Genomic DNA, 26,156 nt, shown 5'->3' with positions numbered 1-26,156 from the left:
CCTGTCCCCTCCCAGCCTTCTCCTCCTCCCAGTGCCCTCCCAGACCTGTCCCCTCCCTGTGCCCTCCCAGCCTGTGGGGGCAGAGGGGACGGGGTTTAACCCCACTCAAAGCCTGAGAGGATTCCGAGGTGTCTCTGCTCAGTCCCGGTGCAGGCAGCAGGAAGGGGATGGTGCAGTTGGAGCCGTGACAGGAGCGCTTGGCAGGACAGGAGCCCTTTGTGCGTGGCAGCAGCTGTCACCCAGACGTGGCAGATGCCAGCGCGATGCCACCGGCTCGGTGGCAGCTTTATTTTTAAAGTTTGACGAAGGATGAGGTGGCACAGAGCGGCCTCGGCCCCGGGGCTGCTCCCACGGGCTCAGCTCCACGGCTCCTTCCTGAGCACAGGCTGGGCAGATCCCCAAAATAATAATAATTTTCAGTAGGAGCCCCTGGATCGCTTCCCTTTCCACATTTTTTAGCCAGCACTGCCACGAATTTCCACTGTGAAAATGAAACGGCTTTGCACAAAAGTGGATCTGCTTGGGAGGGTGAAACCCAGATCCTTTTCCTGCAAGAAGAGGGATTTTCTTGGCAGGCAGAGAGCACCAGAACACTCCCAGTTTGGGGATTACTGGGTTTTCCCAGATCCTGAGCTTTTTTTCCTTGCAAAATCCTGGTGCTTCCCCGTGGCTGTGGAGCAATTCCCTCTGGTTCAGTTCTCTGTGCCTGGTTTTGGTGCCTGGCATAGCCCAGCCTTGTTGGGAGCGAGGTTTGTCCTGGAGAGGTTGGGATCGTTGAGGGTCTCGGGGAATTCCCTGCGCTGAGGGGGAGCCACAACCCCTCCAACTTCCCGTGGGCACCTTGGAGGCGACGAGGACCGAGTCCCTTCCTCAACCATTTCTATCCTTGGCGTTTCACCCTCCCAAAATCCACCGTGCTGGTGCCGGGGCAGCTTCTCATCCCTTCCCCACTCACCAAACCCCCGTTTTTCCTTCTTTTCCCAGATACTGAGTTCCTGCCGCCGCATCCCGGAGAATCGCCAGGAACTGCAACAAGCACCCGAGTCTTTCTCAACTACTGTACAGGATGAAACCGCGCAAGCTTTCCACGCTAGAGCCGGGCTTGCTGCCATAGTCGACAGTGTGTTTTACGTTATTTATTTATTAAATTAGGATACTGTTCATGTGGCCTCTGCCACTGGTGTTCGTCCTGCCGCGGGACTGGGAGACGCTGGATTTTCTTTCCGTTCCTTTCGTTTTTCTCTTTGGGTTCGTTCTTTTTCGGGGCTGGGAGGACGGGGAAGGCGAGGAGGAAGCTGCTGGAATCGAGCCGTGGAATAGTCCCTTATCCCCTGCTCACCCCCGCGCACGGCGGGACCCGGCCTGGGAGTCGCTTTTGGTTTCCTCCACACCCCAGCGCTTCTCCGGCGGCGCCGGATCCCGGCAGCCGGGGAATCTCGGGCGGTTTGACAACAGAGCCAAAATCCTCGTGGGCTCCAGGCGCTGCCGCCCAGCCGGAGCTGCCTCGGGAATGGAGAAGCCTCTCCGTGTGCCCTGGAAGTGCCCGGGGCCGTGCCCAGCGGGGGAACCTCGCCTTAGCACTGCCCGGAGCCGTGCCCGAGGGTCAGCGCCGGCCCGGGGAGAGCCCCGAGCGCGCGGAGGAGCCGGCGCCGCTCCCCCGGCCGCAGCCCCGCGGCGTTTTCCTGCTGCTGTCGTTCCGAGTGCCAACCTCTCTGGATCAACCAAAGTCGTGTTCCCGGCGGGGCCCGCGCTGCTGGAAGGGCCTCGCCCACCGATGCTGCTCACGCGCCCGGCGGCTCTTGCCACGCCAAGCAGAGCTCGCCGGCCGCCCGGCTGGGAGGACCCAGGTCCTTTTCCAGCTGAATTTCAGTCCTCATTGGAAACGTTCGGAGTTTTATTTTCTGGTCATATTTGTATGAATCTGGAATTCCCCTTTGGAATGTATGAGACGTCCGCCGGAGTGACCCTCCACGGATTCTGTGCGAGGGGAGAGTTCAGCATCACTAAAACCCTTTGGTCGCCTCGACGTGTCAGAGCTGATGGAGAATAAATTTGCCAGAGTTCCCTGTTTTATCCCAGGATGTCCCACCTGAGCACAGGACAGCGTGACCCTTAGCAAGGTGACTTCCCAAGTGCCGGTGTCTGAGCGGAGCCACTTCTGTCCCTCACGTGGAGAATGTGATCCTGCTGAAATAAAACTGCCCAGCCCCGTGAGCACAGAAGCCTCTGTCCTCCCTGTTGGTTCCCGAGTCTCTCATCGGCTGCAGATCCGTGTTTTGTCCTCCTGGGCTTCTTTGCCATCATGGAGAACTTTTTTGTGGCAGCTCGTTCACGCACAAGGAAGGGAAAACGGAGGAATTACGGCCTCAAGTCCTTCCCACGGCTCTCAGGAGATTTGGAGTCAGGTTGGCCACAAGTCGCTCATCTCCAGAGCAAACGTTCCCATGTGCTGGCTTATTCCAAGTTTCTCTTTGAAATCTCTCAAAATCAGGAAGGAAAACCTTGAGAAGAGCTTGAGGAAACCTGGAAGAGGCCTTGGGAAGGCGTCAGGGCTTTGCGAAGGCCTTGAGGAGACCTTCAGGCTTTGAGAAGCTTCCAGACTGGCCGCTAACCACAGACTTGAAACGATCTCTGCTCGTTCATTTTACCCGGATCCTGAGATTTTTTGGGAAGAATCCCCTGAGCTATTTGAAACATCACACCCAGGTCTTTCTCCCCAGGCTGGATCCTGGTCTGCGTCAGCCCCTGCTGTTTTCTGGGAACGTGGGAGCTGCTCCTGGCCCAGGTGAGACGTGGCCGTGGGGTCACTGGGGCAGAGCAGCTTTGGGAAGGACGGGAATCCCATCCCAACCCAAGCACAGCCACTTCCCCCTGGAAAAGCCCCTTTCATCCCGACCCCTCTCATCCCCAGAGCCGCCTCCCGCCCTGTGCCTGCTCTGCACAGCCCCGGATCCCCTCGTGCCCCATTCTAACCCCTTTTATCTTCCAGGTAGGTAGGAAGGGACAAAAAAAAATATATATATATATATTAATACTAAAATCCCAACTGGCTTTTCCCACCTCGATTTTTAAAGCTCTTCTCCATGTTCTGCTTCTCCTGTAAAAGCTTTTTGGCTTGCTTGGCTTTTTTCCTAATCAACCTGGAATCATATCCTATGATCATCTCTAAATTAAACGTGTAATGGGGTTTGGTTTCTTTCTTTTTTTTTTTTTTTTTTTTAATGTAACACATTTTTCAAGACTTAGGAAAAAGGAGATTTTAGGTAACACCAGCAAAATCGCATAAAGGAAATTAATTCTGTTCTGAACTTTAGAGATAATAAGACAAAACTCGTCATCAGCAGTGAGGAAACGAAAACGTCACAACCGTAACATTTCAGAAGGATGTTTTAAATATTAATGTCTGAGTGATTGTATTAGATCAGCAATAAAGACTCTGTAATCTCAAAACTCAAATAAAACATTGGAAAACTCAGCGTCTCCCGAGCGTCCTTGGGGTCAGGCGGGGTGGAGGGGGACAAGGAGGGATCAGGGATGGTGCTGGGATGGGAGGGGTTGTCCCCAAAGCCAGAGCCTTGAGCTCCTGCTGTTTCCAGACAGTTCCAGCTGGGGCAGCGGCTCCGGGGCCGCGTCCTTGGGGCAGGCGGAGCTGTTTGGGCTCCTGGGCTGGCGTGTCCTTGGGAAGCGGTGGGAACGATCCCGGTGCCGTTATCTCCTCTGGAACAATCCCGTTATCTGCTCTGCTCCCGCCCTGTCGGGCCCCGCTGCAGAGCCGCACACGCTGCCGCGGCAGCCACGGGAAATGCCGACCCAAACCCAGCTTTCCAGAGGCTGTGGAGGGATGTGGGACATGGGGGCACCGAGATCGGGCACCCGGCCACAAACCTGCGCAGTCACCCCAAAAACAACCGCCCCCCCCCGCCCCTTACTGGGTGTGGGAATGGAAATCCTGCTCCAGGGCTCCGGGAGCTGCCTGGGACCAAAATGGGGACGGCGGGGTTCGGGCAGCCCGACTGGCCGGCTGCTCCTGCGGGTGCCTCGGGGACGGGGACCTTCGGCCCTGCCTGTGCTGGGGCAGCTGCAGCCCCGCAGGTGCCCCCCGGCCCTTCCATGGCCACCCCCCCGTCACCCCATGGGCAGCTCTGACACCACCGGCTCCCGCCCTGCTGCCCCAGTTCAGCGCTCCAGGGGCACCCCAAAACCCCCCCATCGCAGCACTCTGTCCTCCCAGCACCCCAAGGAATCCTCCTTCCCAGCATTCCATCCTCCCAGCAGTCCAGGGACATCCTGTAAACCCTTTCCACAGCGCTCTCTGCACCCCCTGTCCCCCCAAGCCCGTCCCCGATCCCGAGGGACCCCCGGCTTCTCCCCGGCTCCCTCCACCGTTACCCCGGGCCCCGCCCCATCCCGCTCCGGACCAATGGCGAGGCGGGGGTGTGTCCTTTAGCCACGCCCCTGATCCCGGCGGACCAATAGGCGTGGCGGGGCGTGGCGGGGCCCGGCCCCCACGTGCCGGCGGCGGCCGCGGGATGGAGGCGGCGGGAGGCGCCGGAGCCCCGGGCCCGGGCAGGGCCCGCCCGGGACAGCCACAGCCCCAGCCCCAGCCACAACCTCAGCCACAGCCACAGCCACAGCCCAAGGGCCGGGAGCTCTTCAGGGGCCAGCGCAAGGAGTCCGAGGTAAGAGCGCGGAGCTCGGTGCCGGCACCCCCCGCGCTCCGCCGGGACCTGCTATGGCCTAGGGGGGTCCCTGCTCCGGGGGTGGGGTTCCTGCGGAAGGAGCCTTATCCAGGACTGGGGGTGCTCCCTGGCCCCAACTGGACGCTTTAGGGGTCCTGCGGGGGTGGCTTCAGCGTCCTGCGGTGCCCAGCCCGGAGCGGGGAGTCCCCAGGGGCGCTCCGCGGCACTGCCACCTCCCCGCTCCACTCCCAGACCCAGCTGGCAGAGTTTTGGGGTGCTGGCTCAGCCCCAGCACTGGCACCTGCCAGCCCCACGCCCAGAGCCGGCAGCAGGGTTTTGGGGACCCACCTGGGCCCTGGGCTCCCCCACACTCTGCAGGCTCCCCTTTGCCCCTCACCAAGGTCCGGGTGCCGCTGTCCCCTCCTGCCCCAATAACCCCGAGGCGCGGGGGAAACACCAAACCCCGCCGGGCTGCTCTGCCCCAGCTGCGCCCGAGCGGCTTCGTGAGTGCCCGGCTGGGGAAGCGGGACCGGGATCGGGTCACCAGGATCCCACTGGGGTCTGATGTCCCCGGCCACCGTAAAGCCACCTTTGGAGCTCCCTAACCCCAAAAGGGTCCCCGGGAACGGCGTCCAAGTCGTGCCCTCAACTCGTGAATTTGGGGTTTGCTTTGCTCCCCTGGCTCGGTCTCTCAAAGCGGATTAGGGCTGCACGCGCTTCGCCGAATTCCTCACCAGCTTTAGCTGCCCGAGCCGCCCCGCCGGCCGGGCTGCAGAAATTGGGTGAGGAACCAGCGTTTCTGGGCAAGTGGGGCTCATCCCAGAGCCGCGCATCCTCCTGGGTCTTCAATATTAATCGCCACGATGCGCATCAGTTCCAGCCCGGCTGCCGAGGAGGGATGCTGGGACTCGGAATGGGGAATTATGTTAATTTTCGTTGATTACCCATTCATGTGTTCCCTTACCCGGGGCAGGGCGGCGCGGTGCCGGCCTTGGGTCGTCTGGCTGCGGCTGCCTGCTCGCTGCCCCGCCGGAATCCTCCGGCGAAGTTTCATGCTCCAGTTCCTCATCCGCAGGGGAGGAGGGGGAGATCAGAAAGGCAAAGCCCGGCCCCGAGAGCTGTCAGATCTGCGGTGCTGAGGACGGAGCCCAGGGATCCGCAGCATCCTCCCGCGGGCTTTTGCTTTGAACCAGCCCCGGGGTTTGTTTTTAGGGCGTGCAGGGCTCTGAAATGCATCAAATATTCACCCGCATTTTGTGTCGTGCCTTTGCTTTCCGTGGGATTTGAGAAATGCTGTTTTTACACACGCCTTCCACATCTCCGCTGTGTTTTAAGCGGCCGCGCACGGACTCCCCGCTCCAGCCCGGGAGATCCATCCCTGCGAGTCGCTGCTCCGGCGGCTGGAGCAGCTTTGGCGCAAAGGCTGCGAGCGCTGGCAGCCATCCCGCATCCCAAAATATCCCCAGGGATGTGCCAGCCCCCTCCTAACCCCATCCCGCTCTCCGCAGGGCTCCGTGGATTGTCCCAACCTGGAATTTGAGTACGGGGATGCCGACGGCCACGGCGCTGAGCTGGCAGGTGAGGCAGGTTTTGGGTGCTGCATTGTTATTTATAGGTGCCCGGCAGGCAGGGAAAATGCAAATCCCGCCGGGATGGGGGATGGATATTGAGTGGTGCCGTCCCTGCAGTAACTGAGCAAGTGAGGTTTATTATTAGAGAGCCACTCACAGCCTGGGGACGCAGAAGGGACGCGTGGGGACACGGGGATTACCCCGCGCTCCCCATTACCCGGGGCACAACGCCGGGGCTGGCAGGAGTGTCCGGTGACAGAGCCCAGGCGGGAGGTGTCACCCTTTATCAGGCGGCTCTGTCCTTGTCCCCTCTGCGTTCCTGCTGTGTGGCGGCTCCAGCTGCTTCTGCTCCGTAACCCCCCCGGTCCCGAGCGTGTCCGGAGAAAATGGGGTTATATTTAGCTCGGCGTATCTCAGCTGCACGAGCTGGCCTGGCAAAAACACGTTTCCTCTGCAAGGGATCCTTCCTCCTTCCCTGCAGGATCACTTCAGTCCTCCGTGGTGCTGCTCAGCACCTCAGCACTGTAGGGATTCTGTGGGAACAGGTAGGAATCCTATAGGAACAGGCAGGAATTCCGTGGGAACGGGCAGGAATTACAAAAGAGCAGGTGCAACATCGTGTCCCTCCAAGTCCAGCCCCTATTTGCAGGACCCAAAACATCTGAGCTGCTGGGTGGGGAATCAGTGCAGGTCCTGCCTGGGTGTTCCTGCATTCCCTTCATTCCCAAACTCTTAAGTGAGACTTAAAATGTCCCCTCAAAAACCCCAATGAAATTGCAAATGCAGCCGGAGCAGGAGGTGGGAACAGCCCAGCCAGAACACGGGGATGAATTTGGTGGCCACAAGGTACCCTTGGAGCTGCAGGAGAGCTCAGAGACCAGTTTAGATCTCTGTCCCGTGTCTGCCTGGGTGCACAGGCACGCTTCCCAAGGAATTTGGGAACAAGAAGGAGGGCGAAGCCCCTCCACGTCCCTGCTGATCCCTGTCTCCACCAGAGCTGTACAGCTACACCGAGGAGCCTGAGCTGAGCCACAACAGGAGATGCTTCGAGGAGGATTTTCACACTCAAGGTACCAGCTCTGGGCTCAGCACCCCTTGCCTGGGGCAAGAGCGGGACCCCCGGGGAAGCACCCGGCTGGAGGCCGTGTCCCTTTTCCAGTGCCGGACAGGAGGTGGCTGGAGCTGGACAGGGCTCAGCAGAAGGCCTACATCATGCACCTGCTGGATGGGCTGGAGGTGGTCAACAGGGACAAGAGGCTCAGAGTAGCACGGGCCATCCTGTACCTGGCACAGGGTAAGGACATGTCCCCCGTGGCCGGATGTGGCCACGGATCCACTGCCATGGGGTTTTGGGAGAAGCCTTTCTCGGGGTTGTGCCATGTGAAGCTCCTGCCTTGGGTGGTCCTGTGGACTCCAGGGGTTCAAAGGCAGATCCTCCCTCACCGGTGTTTCTGTTTGGGGCCTCTCCAGGTGTCTTTGGGGACTGTGATAATGAAGGTGATGTCCTGCACTGGTCTCGGCACAACAGCTTCCTCCTGTACCAGCTGGGAACCTTCTCTGCCTTCCTGGAGCTTCTCAACATGGAGATTGAGTGAGAGGACTGTGCTGCCCTCACCCACCTCTCCCTCCTTGTCCTCTTCTTCATTCTTTCTTCTCACACCTCTGTTTCTTGGACTATGACCTTGGGGGTCTTTCCCAACCAAAATGATTCTGTGATTCTCTGATCTGCTTTCTCTCCTTCTTTTCTTCCATTCAATTTACTCTCCTCCTCTTCAACTTCTTCCTCCCCACTTTCCTCACCTTCTTCTTCCATCCTCCTCTTTCTCTTCTACCTCCACTTTCTCCTCATCTTCTCACCTTCCTTCTTTTCATCTTCTTTCTCCTCATCCTCCTCACCCTTTTCCTCTTAATCTTCCTTCTTCTCATCCTCTTCTTCATCTTTCTCTTCATCCTTCTCATCTTCCTTCTCCCTATCTTCCTCACCCTTTTCTCCTCATCCTCCTCCTCTTCATCTTCTTTCACCCCATCGTCCTCACACTCTTCTTCAATCCTCCTCACCCTCCTCTTCATTGTCTTTCTCCCCATCCTCCTCCTCCTCCTCGGGAGGTACCACAGCCGTGTCATGTGCCCCGGTGTGGCATTCCCAGCGCTGCAGACGTTGGCTGGGGTGAGGATGAGGGGGCTGGCGCTGAGCTCATCCCTCTCCTGCAGGAACAGCCAGGCCTGCAGCAGCGCCCTGCGGAAGCCGGCCATCTCCCTGGCCGACAGCACGGAGCTCAGGTAGCCCCTCAGCACTGGGAGGGGTGTGGGACAACCTCCGGGGGCACAGCGGCCTCACACCTGCCTGCCGTGCTGTCCTGGCAGGGTCCTGCTCAGTGTCATGTACCTGATGGTGGAGAACATCCGTGTGGAGCAGGAGACGGATCCCCCCGAGTGGAAAACCTGCCGGGAGACCTTCAGGATGGAGCTGAGTGAGCCCCAAAGTTCATTGTGCCCTACTGAGGTCCCTTTGTTGTGCTGGACCAGTGGGGAGAGCTCAGGGACAGGGGATAGGCTCTGATCTCGGTCCTGGTCCCTTCTCCACAGGTTTCCCTGTGCACACTGAGGAGCCGTTTGCTCTGCTGCTCTTCACGATGGTGACCAAGTTCTGCAGCGGCCACGCTCCACACTTCCCCATGAAGAAGGTCCTGCTCCTGCTCTGGAAGGTGCTCCTGGTGAGTGCAAACCCTTCCTTGCTCCAGAAACTTTTATTCTGGGACAGTGCTGCTGCAGCGTGGATGTTCCCCACCATTCACCCCAATCGTGATGGGGTTATTTTGGAAGGCACCGGGAGCTGACACAAGGAACCAGTTCCTTCTGGGATGAGGGTGGGCTGAGGGCGTGGGGTGGGGGAGGACTCTGGAGAACAAACGAGTGCTGTGGTGCCTTCATCTCGGCTCTCCCCGCTGATGACCCCCAGCTGGGAGCTGCCCGGGTGGGTTCCGTGCTCTCCCCTCCCTCTCTGTCCCCAGTTCACGCTGGGCGGGTTCGAGGCGCTGCAGACCATGAAGGTGCGGCGGCGGGAGGAGCTGGGGCTGCCGCCCCTGCCCGAGGACAGCATCCAGGTGGTGCGGGGGATGCGTGCGGCCTCCCCGCCCACCTACGCCATCGAGCTCGTGGAGCAGCAGCAGCAGCAGCAGCAGCAGCAGCAGAAGCGGGGCCACCGCAGCCGCAGGGTGAGAGCGGGAGCGTCCTCCCGGGCCGGGATGGGTTTCCAGCAGGCACCGGCGGGAGGAGCCGGGAGTGCTCGTGGTTATGGTTCCCTTCCCCGCCCCCACCCGAGTGCTCCGGTGTTTTCCAGTTTTAGGCTCACGGAATTGTTTTGGGTTGGAAGGGACCTTAAGGAGCATCCAGTTCCAAATGACACCTTCCATTAGATCAGGTTTCTCACAGCTCCAGCCAAGCTGGCCTTGGGCACTGCCAGGGATGCAGGGACAGCCACAGCTGCTCTGGCAATTCCAGCACAGCCCCTCCCTGCCCTCCCAGGCAGGAATTCCTAATTCCCAAGATCCCATCCATCCCTGCCCTCTGGCAGTGGGAGCCATTCCCTGTGTCCTGTCCCTGCAGGATTGTCCCCAGTCCCTCTCCAGCTCTCCTGGAGCCCCCTCAGGCCCTGGCAGGGGCTCTGAGCTCTCCCTGGAGCCTTCTCCTCTCCAGGTGGGCCCTCCCAGCTCTCCCAGCCTGGCTCCAGAGGGGCTCCAGCCCTGGAGCAGCTCCATGGATTCCTCTGGGCTCTCTCCAGGTGCTGCTGCTGTGTCCCCAAGGCTGGGGCAGCTCTGCAGGTGGGGTCTCACCTGAGCACAGGGGCAGGATCTCCCTCTCCCCTGCTGCCCATGCTGGGGAACCAACCCAGGGCTGGGGGGGATTTTGGGCTCTCAGTACACATGGTCAGAGCCTGTCCAGTTTTTCATCCACCAATTTCAAGTGCAACAGATCAGCCCCATGGGGTGTTTGATCCAGAGGAAGCCAGAGGACATCCTGCCCTTATGGCAAAGGGCTGATAAGCACCAGGGACAAACTGCTCACAGCAAGTTCTTTTTTTAGCTCTGCTCTTGGAGTTGCTGTGTTGTGTTCTGAGGATGGAAATGCCTTTTGCTAAGGAAGAGATGTCAGATGGAAGCCCCAAAACTTAAGGTGGAAAATGGGGTCACACCTCCTAGAGCAGCAAGGTTAGAGGTACAGAAGGAATTATCCTTGTGCAGGCTTTGATGGCAACAGCTAGGAGGAAGATCCTTACCTGAGGAACATCTGAGAGCTTGATCCTTTCAGGATGGAGATATCTGGTGCCAGCACCTGAGAGGGAAATAAAACCCTTGAAGTGAGTTGAATTTTTCCTTCTCCTTCTGCTGCAGCCCCTGATGAAGCAAGACAGTTTGGATATCTACAACGAGAGAGATCCCTTCAAGAACGACGAAGGAGGGGTTGATGAAGAGGAGAATGACGACGTGGACAGCGGGATCGAGGGGGAGCTGGACCTGATGGAGCGGGACGCGATCATCCCTGCGATGCCAGCTCAGCGCCTGCCCATCGAGAGGGTGTCCTTCCCCAAGGGGCTCCCCTGGGCCCCCAAAGTCAGGTAAAGCCACCTGGTGCCACCGCCATCCTCCCCAGCCCTGCCTGTCCTGGAGTTCATTGAAGTTTTTTGGGAAGCATTGGGAAGTTGGTTTGGCCTCTGGCAAGTTGAACTGAAGTGACTCCGCTTCTCTTTTTGTCAGGCTTGGTCCTTTCTAGATTGGCCGCTTGCCACGTTTGGTGTGTAAAGCCTGGGGAAGAGCTCAGCTAAACCCAGCCCAAGCCAATAAATGGCCAAACCAACTTATTGCCCAATAAGCGGTGATCCAATTTTGGATATCCCAGGTTGTACTGGGAAGGAGGCTGTGCTGGGGCGCTGTGGGAGCAGGGTCAGCTTTCCCAACCAGGTCCCAGTGGATCTTGGTAGCACAAAGTCCTTGATTAATCATCTTAGGAGCTGGTTAATGACACCTTGTTGGGTGAGTAGGACCCTTGTGTTGCCAGGTGAAGCCTTTTTTTAGTGGCAGAGAAAAACATCTAAGGATAAAGGAGTTGGTGCCTTTCCTTCCTAAGGCAGCTATCCACACATGAAATGAGGGAATGTTAGGAAAAGAGGATGAAAACCTCTGCCCCTTTCCCTCTGATCCATGTGAGGTTTTTTTTGCTGTTTATCCCAAGCCTGGATTCAATCCAGTATCTTTAAAACACAGGAGCAAATAGATATTTTTGAGATAGGAGCAGTGACAGGGTTAAGTCTGTCTGTCCAGAGCATTCCTAGCAGAAACACAGCAGGATCTCCATGGTGGTGCTGTGGTGCTCCACGTCACTTAACACTCTCAGCTTTGAAATCAAGTGGCTGCTGCTTTCCTTGGCTGCTGGCTGGAAATGCAGCTGGATTCCTTTCTGCCCAGGAGAGCCTTGGCTCACAGCTCATGTCCTGCTTGTAGTGCAGAGCTGCCGAGCAGTTCCCATGAAAGATGCCCAAGGTGGACAAGATGTCAGCTTGCTGTCGGAGCAGCGTGTGCTCTGACAGACCGTGGAGATGACATTTGTTCTCTCAGAGTGAGCAGATGCTCCTTGGAGATGCGTGTGAGGAGCACAGGAGGTGGATACAAAGGTGCTGGTTGCAGAAAACTCCTCTCCGTCTACTCACACGTTCCCATGGAGTTGCACAGCAAATACAAATGGTTTGGGTTCACGTTGGTGGTTCACTGAGGGCAAGGGTGGCTTTTGCCCACTGCTGTTGAGATCTCTAGAAATCAGTCTGAGGTTGTGATCTTGTATGTGGCTGCTTTCCAACCTTCTCCTTGTTTTTGTCTCTCCGCTGCTCCATCAGACAGAAAGACATCGAGCATTTCCTGGAAGCAAGCAGGAACAAATTCATTGGATTCACGCTGGGACAGTGAGTGTTTCATCCGTGAAATCTGCCCTGTAGCTTCCATCAGTGGGGGTTAAGTGGTGGGAGGTGTGCACAAAGGTTTTCCCTGCTCGAGACTTGCTCAGGATGAGGCAGTGCTGGGTTTGCCAGAGCTGCAGCAATGAAAGCAGTGCTAGAAAAACATGTTCCTGGAGACACTGGTCCCCAGGGACCTCTTTCTATTAAAAATCAGACCTAGCCCGGAATAAGTGACCGCTGGCCCAAGCCAAGAACTGGTTTGATGTGAAAGGCAGCTGAGACAGTTTGGTATCCACAGCAAATTACCCAGTTTGTGAATAAATCAAGCTGCGGGTGCAGAGTCATCCTGGGACAGCCCCAGCAGGGTACATTCATTTTTAGGTGCAGTGCTGGGCTCAGACTGGCTCCACCTTATTTCTGATGTCATCTGATTTCACCCAAATTCTGATTTAATCTGTTTTCATCCCAGTTCCTCACCCCGATGTCTCTCCTCTCGTGCAAGCATGATGAGGAGGAGCTGGGAAGGCAGCAGCTCAGGCCAACACCTCTCCCAATTCCTGACCCATCTGGGATGCATTCAGCAGGCTCCAGGCTCCCTCTTTTACCTGTTATGACATGGAAATGTTTGAATATGGATTTCCTTCTCAGTACTGACCCTCCTTCCTCTTCCCCAGGGACACCGAAACCCTGATAGGGCTCCCGCGGCCGATCCATGAAAGTGTGAAGACCCTGAAGCAGGTGAGATGGTGGCTCCATGGGATATCCACCACGTGGATCCTCCTGGCCAACCTCCCTGAAACACTGTTACTGCAGGGAGTAAGAAGTTGGGTGCCACAGGAAGAGCTTTTGGAGCTTCTTGCAGGAATCGAGGCGAAAAATTAAGAACTGAGTCCTCAAGTAGCCTCTCCAGCATTTTTACTTTCCCTTTATCCAAGGCGTAGCATTCCTGTTTCCTAGTGTCTGCCATGTGTTTTGGAGGTGGCAGACTTTCAGAGCTGGGTTTGGACATGCATTCCCAAACTGGTGCTGTTCCCAGAGGGAAGCATGGCCAGCCTCAGCTCCTGCAGTGCTCCACAGGGAATGAGACCCCTCCAGAGGCCATCTGACCCTATCCAAGGTCTGGGTTGTCTTTTGGAGGTGATTGTCCCTCTAAATCCTTACAGAGAGCTCCTAGAAGGAGCAGGTGGAAGTAATCAAAGGCAGGAGGTGTGAGAGGCTTTGGGGACAGAGGGATGTCCCACACAGGGATGAGTTCCCTGTGGCTCTGCTGTGACCTGCACAGCTCACTGGGATATTGCTGTGACCACCACTGGCCGTGTTTCCTCCTTCAGCTGTGACACTGCTCTGCCTCTGTCTGTGTTTTGTCAGCACAAGTACGTTTCCATCTCGGATGTCCAGATCAAGAACGAGGAGGAGCTGGAGAAGTGCCCCATGTCTCTGGTAAGAAGGAAGTTGCTTCATCCCACCACCAGAGAGAAGATGAGAGGTTTCCAAGGTGTCACGTAAATCCGTGCTTATTTTTACTTCATTTTCCCTTGTTTTTAATGTTTCTCTGCCCTAGGGGGAAGAGGAAGTCCAAGAAACCCCTTGTGAGGTCTTGTATCGAGCAATGTTGTACAATCTCCCCCAGTACATGGTAAGCCCCCCTTCCTTAAAAGGAAGGAAGAGCTTTGGAGTAGGGAATGGTGCCAGTCCAGGAGCTGCAGAGCTCAGCACAGGAGGGTGTTCAGGACCTGGATGGTGAGATTTTGGTGGGAATCCTGAGCAGAGTTGGGAGGAAAGTACAGTCCAAGAGGAGGGATTCAGAGGATTCTGAGATGCTGGTTGGATAACATGGGCTCTGCAGGGAGAGACAGAGATTTAAGTGCATTTAAACTCCAGGTGTTCCTTGTGCTGTTTCACCCACCCTACCAGAGCTCAGGCCCACATGATGCCTTAGGTTAAGGATCAAACAGAGCTGCTGAGCTCCCCAAACTTGTCCTGTCTGTCAGAGGTTGAGTGTGGCCTGGTGAAACCCTGTAGAGTTGGCTTGGAGTTGTCCAGTTTTGGCAAGTGAAGGAGAAGGAAGGAACTCCCTTTCCTGGACCATCCCCCCACACCTGCCCTCTCCTGCAGATCGCTTTGCTGAAGATCCTCCTGGCTGCTGCACCCACCTCCAAGGCCAAGACTGACTCCATCAACATCCTGGCAGACGTGTTGCCTGAAGAGATGCCGTAAGTCTCTCACCAGGTGGCCACCAGCCATCCCAGCCTTGCCACCAAGTCTTGGACCAAGCAGGAGAGCCAATAGGTTTGGGGGGCTCCAGATTTGGGATATCTGTTTGGGTAGGTGTAAATTACAGTTGGCACCAGGGCAGAGCTGTGAAAGCCAAGGAAGCGATGCTGCGATGATTTGAGTGCAGCCACTCCAAGCTAAGTGGCACAAATGATAAAATCCTGCTAATTGACCCAAATCATAAAGATTTGTCAGCATATAGGAGGTGTCCTCCCTACCGCTCTGCCAGGATTCCTGGTGGAGGGCAATCCACTTTTTTTTCACTCCTTTTTGAACGCGTTTTGGCATCACCAGGTAGGATGGGTGGAAATGGGAGTCCCGGGGGGAGTGAAGGCGCTTGGTTTCGTAGAGCTCATCCAGATGAACGAGAACTCCGCAGTCCCTTGGGCTCCCTGCTGCCACAGCCACGGTGCTGTTTTCCCTCCACCCCAGCATCACCGTCCTGCAGAGCATGAAGCTGGGCATCGACGTGAACAGACACAAGGAGATCATCGTGAAGAGCATCTCGGCGCTGCTGCTGCTGCTCCTCAAGCACTTCAAGCTGAACCACATCTACCAGGTGGGCCTAGAGGAAGGGATGGCCATTGCCCAGCTGGGCTTGAAGGTCCTGATAAACCCTCTCCTGGAAGACTTCCAGGAAGAGTTTCCATGAGGAGCTTGTAATCAGATTTCCATAGCTCTGGGATTTGTACAGGGTCGCTCAGGCTGGGATAACCCCGTTGTGCTTTGACAGCATCATTTCTACTCTTGTGGCAGGAGATTTTAGACTTCTGGGAATATCCATTCAGGTTAAGTTTAGGAAATAGCACGAGCCTCCCTGACAGAAGGGGGAAGAGGAAGGGGATTAGGCAAGACTCTCTTTTGCTCTGTCATCTCCAGTGCCCAGAAATAGTGGCCTCACGAGGTCTCCTAATCTGGTTTTGGCAGGATCAGGTTCTTGGGGCTCCACTTTCAACAGAGGCAGGAGATCTGGGTCATAGTTGCCATCTGATTTTTGTTCCCAATATGATTTTTGTTCCGTCCGCATGGCAGCAATCAAACTGCACCCACTTCAGGGCTTTCTTTGGTTAAAAAAACCCAAGCACTAATATGAGCTGTGGCCCAGTTCTCCACTTGTTCTGCAAGTCAAACAATTAATGTTTTCTAATTTTTTCTGTTAAAGCTTTCAGCACGCTACAAATCCCTCTGCATTAAAAAACCCACTGATATTTAACCGAGGATAAATATAAATCCACGTATTGGATTGGATAAAATGAAACCAACTCCCACATTTTTACAATCCTACATTTGTTCTGCTCCCCCCCCCCACATGCCTTCATTAATTTTTCTCACTTCAAAGCAGCTCCTCTCCTTTCTTTCCCCCAGGCAGGAGGGCCATTGCAGCCTGCTGCTGAGCCTGGAGAAAGCTGCAGGGTTTCATCCCCCCCTGATTCTGCTTTTCTTTGTGTCTGATCTGGGTGATTTTGTTCTTTCGGTGACAAAGGTGGTCTCAGGGAGCACCATGAGAACTCCAGCAGGTCTGAAATGAAGGAATCAGTGAACCACGGAATGGTTTGGGTTGGAAGGGTCGATTACTCACCAGCACATCCCAGTCTGTGTCATCTGTGGTGTTGTGTCATCTGTGGTGTGCCAATGCTGACAGCTGGCACCAGGCTGAGATGAGAACACACTGTTCTTTCCTTCTCAAATTGGAGATCTGGATGGAGAGGCATGGGAAGGGCAGGATGGGGTAGGATTGGGTTTTGCTGCAGTTTGTAGCTTTAGAGGGCGGGAGAGATTTGTTGCATTATTGAACTGTAGAGTGGTTTGTGTTGGAAGGGACCTTGAAGACCATTTAATGCTTTGAGGGAGAGAGGAATTAAAAGCAAGTAGGAAAATAGGGATATTATTTCAGTCAAAATTTCTGAGGGAACTGGGATTAGTGTGTGAGAGCAATAGGATTTATTGTATTTTCTCATGTAATAGCTACGACTCCTTCCCTCTTTCCCACACACTGTTTTGCCAGATTTAATTTTGAAAAGCCATGAGGTGCAGCTATTCCTAAAGCGCTGCCGTGAAGTGTGCATGTCCTCTCTATGGCAAATGGAATTTCCCAGCTGCTGTGCATGACACAAACCTTACACAGCAAACTTCAGGGACAAAATGGTCTGTGAGGTGTCTGGGGCAAACCATGCCAAGTGCTTTGCTTTTGGCTGGAAAGAGGTTTCCATTCCCAGGTGGTGCTCCCAGCTGTCCCAGCTAACGCTGACCCCCTTCCCTTCTCTCCCCCAGTTTGAGTACGTGTCCCAACACCTGGTGTTTGCCAACTGCATCCCTCTGATCCTGAAATTCTTCAACCAGAACATCATGTCTTACATCGCTGCCAAAAACAGGTACAGCCACTGGTGGGGGACAGAGAGGTGATGGGGCAGGAAGGCTTCGTGCTTGAGGAGCCTGGGGGGGTCCAGGTGTCCTCACAAGGCTTTGGGGTGTCCTGTCCACTACAGAAATACGTGGAGGGAGCAAATCCCTTTGGCATGATGAGGATGACTGGATGCTGGGTTTCCAATCTCTGATTGGGCTGCTGAAATAGTACTAAAATAAAATAGGCTTCATCTTTAAAATAAAGTAATTTTCATCTTCACATGAACTCCTGGGGAGCCATCCAGTGCCACCAAGCATCTCTGGGACGCAGCTTCGTCAAGGCCTTCCAGGTCTTTCCCACTTTTTATAGCTGTAACTCATTTTTCCTGACTCCTTCAGGTTTTCCGTAGCTGTCACTGCCTTTTACTGCTGATCTGAGAGAGGCACCAGCCCCATTTTGAGCAGGGCACTGGCTGGACCACCATGGGTCAAAGTCCTGAGACAGCACAGGTCTTTCACAGCTCACCAGGGCAGGATTCCTCTGTTTGGAGAGGAGCTCCACAGGGATGTTGGAATGATAAAAAGATCCTTTTTCTTCCTTTTTGATGCTCTTTTTGTTGCTCTTCAGCTGCGTGTGTAGGCTGGTCTGTCTCCTGCACGGTATGGTTGTGTCTGTGTGAGGAGGCATGCATAGAAAAATAGGAAGTAATATGTTGATCCTCCTGCTGTAAATATTTCCACTTTTGGTCCTGTGCTTTAAATGAGGAGGAAACATATTCCAGGAGCACTCAGCTCCCTCCTCTGCTCTGGGATGGAGGTTTCACAGGCAGGATACGCACCTGTGAGTGAGGTGGCATGTGCAGCTGGATGCTCTGAGCCAGGGAGGTGTAAATTCCAGTTCTGGGTCTATTTTTACAAATGGACTACTTTTACAAATTCCACAGGCCTGGAGGCCTTTGAAAAACGTGATACTCTAAATACTCGCTCACCATGAATTTTCTTGCTGCCAACCAGATGCCTCCCTGTGAACCTCAGATCTATTTTGTTTACTTTTTTTCCCCTTTTTAAATATGCATATGAATAACTCATCTGTCCTGTCTTAATGGATCCAAGTCCTTCGAGTCCTTATTAATGCACTCAGGATGGAGCTTTGGAGCCAGGAGGCATCGACGTGCTCCATTAAGCTGAGGGCTGAGGCAGTGCTGAGGCTGGGATCCTGTTTGGATGCTGTCTGTGCCGGAGGGAGGCCCGTCAGCACGGCCGCTTCGTGTGCTGGAGATGGGATTGTTCCCCACCCAAATCTCTTGTTGCATTTCCAGTCACAGAGGAGGAAAATTGTTACAGATTCCTGGACATGATCATATAGATCGCCTTAAAAATTCCTCTCATGTTAATTGGTTGCTAACGAGCCCCTTCTTTCCCGTTTCCTGCAGCATCTCCGTCCTGGATTATCCGCATTGCACGGTCTGTGACTTGCCCGAGCTCACAGCAGAAAGTCTGGTAAGCAGCACAGAGAGGGTTTTTGTGGCCAGGATTGTTCTGTGTGACAGCATAAGGAAGGACTTGGGTTTTCTACTCTCTGTCTTCTTTCTCTGTAACCGCCAACCTTTCCAAAATGGGACTTTTTTTTTCCCCTCCAGGCTTGAAAATCCCTCCTGTCACTATTCTGAGTCACTGTCAGCTGTAGGGAAGTGGGGAAGAGACACTGCTGGTGTTGGGCACCCCATAAAAATAGTTAGGTTTAGGGTTTTCCCTCTGACAGAATAGAATCACAGAACTCCAAGATCGTTGTGGTTGGAAAAGACCTCCAGGATCATCAAGTCCAACTCCAGTCCTTTATCAAACACCACCTTGTCCCCAGCTCAGAGCTCTGAGTGCCACATCCAGGAATTCCTTGGGCACCTCCAGGGATGGGAGCTTCAAACCTCCCTGGGCAGCCCCTGCCAAGGCCTTACCCCGCTTTCCATAAGGAATTCTTCCTGATGTCCAACCTGAGCCTCGCCTGGCACAGTCTGAGGCTGTTTCCTCTTGTTCTGTCAAGACAAGACTCTTCTGCTTTGAAAGAGAATTTACCCAGAGGCTGTTGCCTCCCAGGTTTCAGTTGCTCTGAGCACTCCTGTTTTATGTTTAAGGAATTAACCAAATTCCATGTGGAGAGGAGCCTTAAGTATTCCAGAGACTGGCCAGCAGGATGGGCTGGGCAAATACACAGACTGCAGATGGGATAATAACGCTGGCAGGTTCATAACTACAATAATTCAAATGTAGAGGGAAGTTGGACTTGGACAGCACAGGGGAAAGCTTTGGGGTTAACAGGAAATAATGGACAGGGAATGGAGACCCTAAATCATTAAGAAGGATCCTGAGCAAATCCAGTCCAGGCAGGGATGATCTCATGGTGCTGCTGCAGTCTGGGGCCTGCGTTGTTTTCCTCAGGTGTGTAAAGGTCAAAATCACCAGAGGAAGATTTTCCCCAGATCCACGGGCTGCTGAAGGCTGGGTGTCCTCATCCAGCCCTGCCAGACTCCATCGTATTCTGGAGCGATGGGGACATCTAGTGACACTTCACTGAGGGTTTCATGGCTTGTGTAATCCTCACCATCAGCCTTAAGGCTGTAGGAGGAAACTGAACGTTTTTAGGGAAAATATTCCCAGTAGGGTCTTGACAATTTGAGAGCTGTCACATTCAAGGACAGCACGTTTCACTTCCCTCCATGCAGACATGGATGTTATCGTCAAGGGAGAGCAATTTAAATAGAAAATATGCAGAAATCAACCTGAATTTTACCACGAGGGTTTGTCTTTGGGAGGATACCCATGGAAGTAAGGATTTAATAGGAATTAGACACACCCTGGTACTTGAGGCGGATGTTTGTGCGCGTATTTATATTTCTTCAGCCAGCACCTCATACGTTGTTTTGGCTTTTTTTTTTTACCACTCTGATGAGTAATATATTTCAGTGTAACACATTTCTTAGAGGATGTAACAGATGATTCTGCTCTCAGTGGGTTGAGCACAGTGATGCGTGTTTGGTTATCCCAAGGAGAGCCAGGATGAGTCCAGCACTGTCTCCCAAGGAGGGGCTCGTGGGGTAACTGCTGTCCCCACCCGGTGTAAATCAGGAGTGGCTGAGGTGGTGGGGCATTCACCCACCTTTTGTGGGAAAGGCTCTTCAAATCCTGGCCAGTCCCCATCTCCCCTTTCCTGTCACTCCAGAGGGGTCTGCAAAGGGCTTAACCCACCCCTTAGCAGGGGTATTAAAGTCTGTGTAGCCTGTTCCCTCCTCCCATAAATCTGATGGAAAGACTCTCCCTCCTTGAATCTGTAGAGACAATATCAGACTGGTGACAATCAAATCCATCAGCCTAAGAAATGGATGTTGGCTTATTCCACTGGGATCTTTGGGAAAATTACTTGGTGTAGAGGGTGCAGGTTAGGCCTGGGCATGATGTGGCACTGCAGAGGCAATGCAGTGCGGGACCCCCAAAGTATCAGACAGCGTCCACGAGCACCTCAGTGACATCTTGGTGACATTCTGGTGACATCCCACCTCTGGCTGCCTCTCGGACACTGGCAGGGGCTGCCCAGAGAGGTTTGGAGTCCCCATCCCTGGAGGTGTCCAAGGAAGGCCTGGACATGACACTCAGGGCTCTGGGCTGGGGACAAGGTGGGAATCAGGCACAGCTTGGACTTGGTGGCCTTGGAAGTCTTTTCCAACCTCAGTGATTCCTTGATTCTGTTTGGCACTTGCCTTTAAAAGCAAAGGGGTTGTGCTGATGGTATTTTCTTGGGTAAATCTGCTTTCAAGCTCCTCCTGAGGGTGCCCAGATCCTGGAATGGGTTGAGGTTTTGCCCCAAGTTAAGAAGGCTGTAGCTGGCTGTGAGTGGTTTATAGATTCAGCAGCCCTTGTTTTGTACTAATCCCCAAACAGGATTTCTGTGGGACACTTCTCCTGTGCTTGGAGTTGTTCAAACATGGAACAAGTTACTGCAGCGGTGGAATTACCACTCAAAGTGCCACAGGCACTATTTCCACAAGCCGGAGCTGGGGGTGTTTACAGTTACCTAATATTTAAAACAATGTCTCAGCAGCACTTAAGCTGGAGGGGATTTTTATTACAGAAAGGTCTCGTCCTCTTGATACAAACGTTGCTATTTGTCATCCTGTGTTGATTTGTGATTTCCTTTTGCTGGTCTGTAATGTGTGCTCTAAGCATGAATTAATTTATATAGTTACCAAAAGCAGTGGTGATCACCAGGCTGAAATTTTCTCCTGTGCTGTAAACAAAGAATACAAATCTACCACAAAATATATTTCCCGTGATGGGATAATGTGATTTATCCCATTATTAGCTCTTACTCTAAATTAAAAGCAGATTAAAATTGAAGCGTTTCAGAATGGTGTTCCCCAGAATCTGCTGATGATAACCCAAGTGAGGAGGAAACTCTGCTGCTTGTGCAGACAATAAAAATTAAGATTTCTGCCTAAGGACATCTCTGTGGCGGTGCTGATGAACGCTGTGGTCAGGGTTGCGCTTCTCCCCTTGCAGGAAGCTGGAGACAACAACCAGTTCTGCTGGAGGAATTTGTTCTCCTGCATTAACTTGCTGAGGATCCTCAACAAGCTGACCAAGTGGAAACACTCGAGGACAATGGTAAAGGGGTGTCCCCTCCCCCTGAGACCCTCCAGCATTTCACCTGGAGCATGTCCCTGGCTCTACACAGCGGGTTCAGCCTGGCCTTGCACTCAGGGTTTCTTGTGGAAGTCCTGGAGCTTCTGCTCTTCATCATCTTCCCTTTTTCCTTTCACAGACTGAGCCTTAAATGCAGAAATACTTTTTCTCCTGCAAATAACATTATTTCTGTGACCCTCAAGCCCCGTGCAGAGGGTGTTGGTTGTGTCGAACGCTCCTGTTCTCCCTGCTGGGGGTTTGTGGTGTACGAGGCCCAGGTGTTGGTGCCCAAATCAGCCCAGGCAGCGTCTGTGTGGCTCCCCGAGCCCTCTTGCATTTATGGGTGTTGATTTCCTGGCAGATGCTGGTGGTGTTTAAATCAGCCCCGATCCTGAAGCGGGCTCTGAAGGTGAAGCAGGCCATGATGCAGCTCTACGTGCTCAAGCTGCTGAAAATCCAGACCAAGTACCTGGGGCGCCAGTGGAGGAAGAGCAACATGAAGACCATGTCTGCCATCTACCAGAAGGTGCGGCACCGCATGAACGACGACTGGGCCTACGGCAACGGTGAGTCCTGCCCGGCCTCGTCCCTCTGCCTCTGGCTTTGTGGGAGCTTCGCTTGCTTTGGCCTAAAACCTCTAAAATCGTTGTCACTGTTGGGGATTTCTCCCAGGAGTCTTATGGCACCGTTCTGCACCGTCAGACTTAGAGCTCGTGAAAGCCAGCTTTGAAAATACTGGGATTCTTTTCATATTTATAAGTTTATATAATATGACGTAATGTCATGGTTATTGCAGCTTTTCAGTATCACTCATAGTTACGTTTGCCCAAATTTTAAAATATTTGGGGTTAGGAGCTCATTATAAGCTCACCAGCTTTTAAATGTTTTAAATCTTTATCCCTGCATCAGTGGTCAGCGGAGATTTTCAGTAAAAGCGGTGCGGTCTTTGAGAAAAAAGCAGGGACTGGGTAATTACAGAGTCCTTAATGCGGGAATAATTACATTTTTATGGGTTATCTTAAATGAAAATGCACACATAATGGGATTTGGTTAGGAATAATAACAATTAGGAGTGACTGGTTAATTCACATGGAACCTTCAGCCTTTCTTTTGCTCAGACCTTGTCAGAGCGGTGTTTCCCACGTTACGTGGGTGTTGTTCCTCCTTCACTGCAGACATCGACGCCAGGCCGTGGGATTTCCAGGCCGAGGAGTGCACGCTGAGGGCCAACATCGAAGCCTTCAACAGCCGCAGGTACGACAAGCCGCAGGACTCGGAGTTCGCCCCGGTGGACAACTGCCTGCAGAGCGTGCTGGGCCAGCGCCTGGAGCTGCCCGAGGACTTCCACTACTCCTACGAGCTCTGGCTGGAGCGGGAGGTGTTTTCGCAGCCCATTCGCTGGGAAGAGCTGCTGCACTGCCAGTGACAGCCGCGCCTCCGCCTGCCCCCGCTCCCGCCTCCCTGAGGGCCGGCGGTGCCGCGGGCTGGGGTGGATCTTGGGGGGTTTTAAAGCACAGCTGGGAAAAAAAAAAAAAATCAAACCCTAAACTTTCCAAAGAGACCGCGTCTCTCCGTGCCCAGCAGACACCTCTTTTTGGAGGTCATCCTGTGACTTTTTGGAGACCATAAAGCATCGGTTGCGGAGCGAGCTCAGAGCCCAGGTGTGTCTCCATGTAGGCTTGGTGTAGGGATTCCCAGCTGGGAATTCCACCCCTCCCGGCTGTGCCTCGGTTTGTCTGGCTCTGTTCGGTTCTGGCTGGCTGCTGACGTGCTCCCGACACCGCCCTGCCGGCCCGGGATAGCAGGAACACAGCTTGGGATGGAGACAGCATTCCCGTGTTGTCCCTGGGCTGGCACTGCTGCTGCTGGGGTGACACGGCCCAGCTCAGAGTCCTGGTGCCACCAGGGACAGGTCCTGCGTGTCCCCTGGACAGCCGCCCGTCACCTCTGCCCCTCTCTCTCCTCCACCCTCGCTCACCTTTATTGAAGCGCCCCTGTGCCGTGCAGTGTTTCCAGGTGCGGAGCTGGGAGATCCCTTTTCTCTCCTCCCTGAGTGTCATTGTGATTCCACACCCTCTCCAGCCCTTCCAGCCCTGAGGAGACAACAAATACCATGTAAAAAAAAAAAAAACAAAAAAACAAAACCAAGTTTTTGGTTGTTTGGGGGAATGTCTGTGCCAGGTCTTAGGGTAGGGAGGGAAGGTGCTTTGGTGAACAATTTACGAGGAAAAGAGTGGATTCTGTGGTCTGTAACTTTCAGAATGAACAGGATGTTGAGCTGTGAACTTTCTATCAATTTAATAACTTAATACTTAAATGAAATAATGAACACTACACTTGGGTAAAGCTGCGTTGCATGAGGGTGGCATTTGTCAAAGCATCGTGTGTTCACATAGGGCAGGGAAGCCCTAAATAAACAAGTGTTTGTTATGGCAGGATTTGTGCTAATTGCTTAAATAATTAATTAACCTGGGAATGTTTCTTTCATGGGGTTCGTCCAAGGCCTTGTTCATGGAAATGCCATTAAGCCTTTTAAAAACCTTTTAAAATTTGCTTTTGTTCAAAATAAACCAACTTTTAAAGGATACCTCTTTATTTAAGCTTTTTCTTCCTGTGTCTTAATTTAAATGTTTCTTTTTTATTATTTTTTTAAGGACAAAAACGTCCCCCAAACTCAGCCCTCACTCCTACCCATCTCCACTCAAGGGGAAATTGAATGAATTACTAAAAAACATAGAAAGCTCCTTGGTATTTGGCTCAAACCTTTTTTTCCCCCCACAATATGCTGGAAAAAAAAAAACAAAACAGTGCATACCCAATGTGCATTTTTTCTGTATTTTATATTTATTTAAATATTTTTATATTTAAATTGTGTTTTTCAGTGCCTGTTATTTTCACTGAGACACTTCAGTGCCTGTTATTTTCACTGAGATTAGAAACCCAACTTCTTACCTGAATGTCTGTGTGGTGGAGGACGGTACAAACTTACCCTGTATTATTCACACCACCACTACCAAATTTTCTGCTTCCCAGAGAGAGATCTCCACAGAAAACCTGAACCTCTGCATAAAAAAATGACTTAGGGAGAGGCTACGCCTTTATTTGAAATATTTATGTCCCATCCTGGCAAGCAAGCAGCAGTTTCAAATTTTTTTTTTTGCTTCACAATGAGAATTTTCTCCTGTTTAAAAATTCTCAGAAGAGCTGGGGGCCAGCAATTAAAGAATAATCATTTCATGTGTTCATCAAGGCAGTTTCAGAACGAAGTTTTGGGTGGTTTCTGCACAGCTGGAGGAACATCTGTTATCTCACCCCAGCAGGACTCTTGGTTCCAGGAACCCTCCAGTGTTCCCAGTTCCTGCTGTAATTGCAATAAAGAATTTTTTTTTCTTTTGTTTCTACCCTACAGGTGGCTGCTGAAAGTTCTGCTGTGGGTAAGACCTTTTCTTCAGCACCTCAGCACAGATTCCACTGTTTTCTTGTAGATTCTTCCCGTTTCCTGGGGATATAAAACATACAGAATTGACTTGTTAATTTCTCAGTCTTCTCTAAGCAACTTTGGAGCTGTTTGGTGAATTTAATGCAAATGTCAGTGAAGGATAGAAGGTCACAAAGATACAAAGTTCCTTTCAGAGTTGAGAAAAGGAGAGAGTGGTGAAAAAAAAAAAAGAAAATAAGGGGGGGATTTAGTCTTTATCCATTCAGTCTGGCAGTGTTTAAAAAAAAAATCCCTCCTTTTTCTCCTGTGAATATTTCCATAAAAATAACAACACGGAGATGTCCTGGCTGACTCTGTATTTACCCACTTGTAACCACAGAAGTGACTGTATGAGGCCAGGCTTATTATACTCTGGAGTTTGAGAAGCTTCCCTTAATTATTTATCAAAGCCTTGCATGTGTAAACAGCAGCTTGTTCTGCAGCCAGGTCCACGCACTGCCACAAAACACAACATTTGAGGATCATTTTTGTCTCCTTGATTGAACATTCCAGTGCTCAGCGCCTTCCTTTTTGCCTCAATAATTATATTGTGGCTTCTGGACAGTTGTCTGTGCTAAAAGGAGATAATTAGTGCAATTACGATTGTTTCTTTTATGCCGTGTGGTTTGTTAATACAGATGAAACAGAATTTCCCTGAACCGAGTGGAAATCAGTATTTATTTTTTTTTTTTCATTTTTGCTTTCGTTATCCAAGGCTCATTCAAGAGGATTTTACTCCCAAATCCGCAGACTTTTTTCCCTGAGCTACACTACCAAGTCTTTTTATTAGGCAAGAAGGAAGGGAATTTACTCATGCAGCAGAGAGCACATTTAGAGAGGTTGATGTTAAAGGTAAAAATAAACCCATGATCTAGGCAGACTCGCTGATGTGTTTGTTGGAGTTTGGCAATACTGCAATTATGAGCTATCTCTTTTTTCTATGAGGGAATTCAGCCCCTACTGACATTTTTCACTTGTGCCTATTTTTTTAGTGCTTTGCAAGTGAGAATCTGGTGCTGAAGGATGCAGGAGAAATTCCTCTTTCCCATATTTTTTTTTTTCCAAATTTAAAAATCACTCCACCTTTAGAATCATTACTACTCTTAGATAAAATTGTTGTGGCTAAAAAAGGTGCAGAGAACAAAATGAACCCTTCATGTCCCTGTCCCTCCCTCAGACCCCTCCACCTC

General features: G+C 52.6%; 2 protein-coding genes across 2 annotated transcripts in view; both read left to right on the top strand.

Moving 5' to 3' along the window:
• AHCYL2 (adenosylhomocysteinase like 2) overlaps nt 1–3,475 on the top strand; it is a 68,576-nt gene extending 65,101 nt beyond the window's left edge. The window contains exon 17 of the mRNA XM_053978961.1: nt 985–3,475. Within this exon, the coding sequence (XP_053834936.1) occupies nt 985–991 (7 nt within the window). The 3' untranslated portion in view covers nt 992–3,475. The remainder of the gene's footprint in view (nt 1–984) is intronic.
• A 1,042-nt stretch (nt 3,476–4,517) lies between these two features.
• STRIP2 (striatin interacting protein 2) lies at nt 4,518–23,632 on the top strand. Its single transcript, XM_053978953.1, has 21 exons — nt 4,518–4,679; nt 6,188–6,257; nt 7,246–7,320; nt 7,410–7,544; nt 7,721–7,841; nt 8,462–8,530; nt 8,615–8,721; nt 8,837–8,964; nt 9,262–9,465; nt 10,642–10,865; nt 12,138–12,203; nt 12,872–12,935; nt 13,566–13,637; nt 13,759–13,833; nt 14,313–14,410; nt 14,904–15,030; nt 16,743–16,843; nt 18,248–18,314; nt 21,366–21,470; nt 21,850–22,054; nt 22,664–23,632. Exons 1-21 carry the CDS (start codon nt 4,530–4,532, stop codon nt 22,912–22,914), a joined length of 2,514 nt encoding a protein of 837 aa, XP_053834928.1. The 5' UTR covers nt 4,518–4,529; the 3' UTR covers nt 22,915–23,632.
• The last annotated feature ends 2,524 nt before the right edge of the window (nt 23,633–26,156 follow it).

The sequence above is a fragment of the Vidua macroura genome, chromosome 5, assembly GCF_024509145.1.
Source record: "Vidua macroura isolate BioBank_ID:100142 chromosome 5, ASM2450914v1, whole genome shotgun sequence".
Taxonomy (NCBI): Eukaryota; Metazoa; Chordata; class Aves; order Passeriformes; family Viduidae; genus Vidua; species Vidua macroura.
The sequence above is the reverse complement of the archived record's forward strand: the minus strand, read 5'-3'. Positions and strand labels throughout refer to the sequence as shown.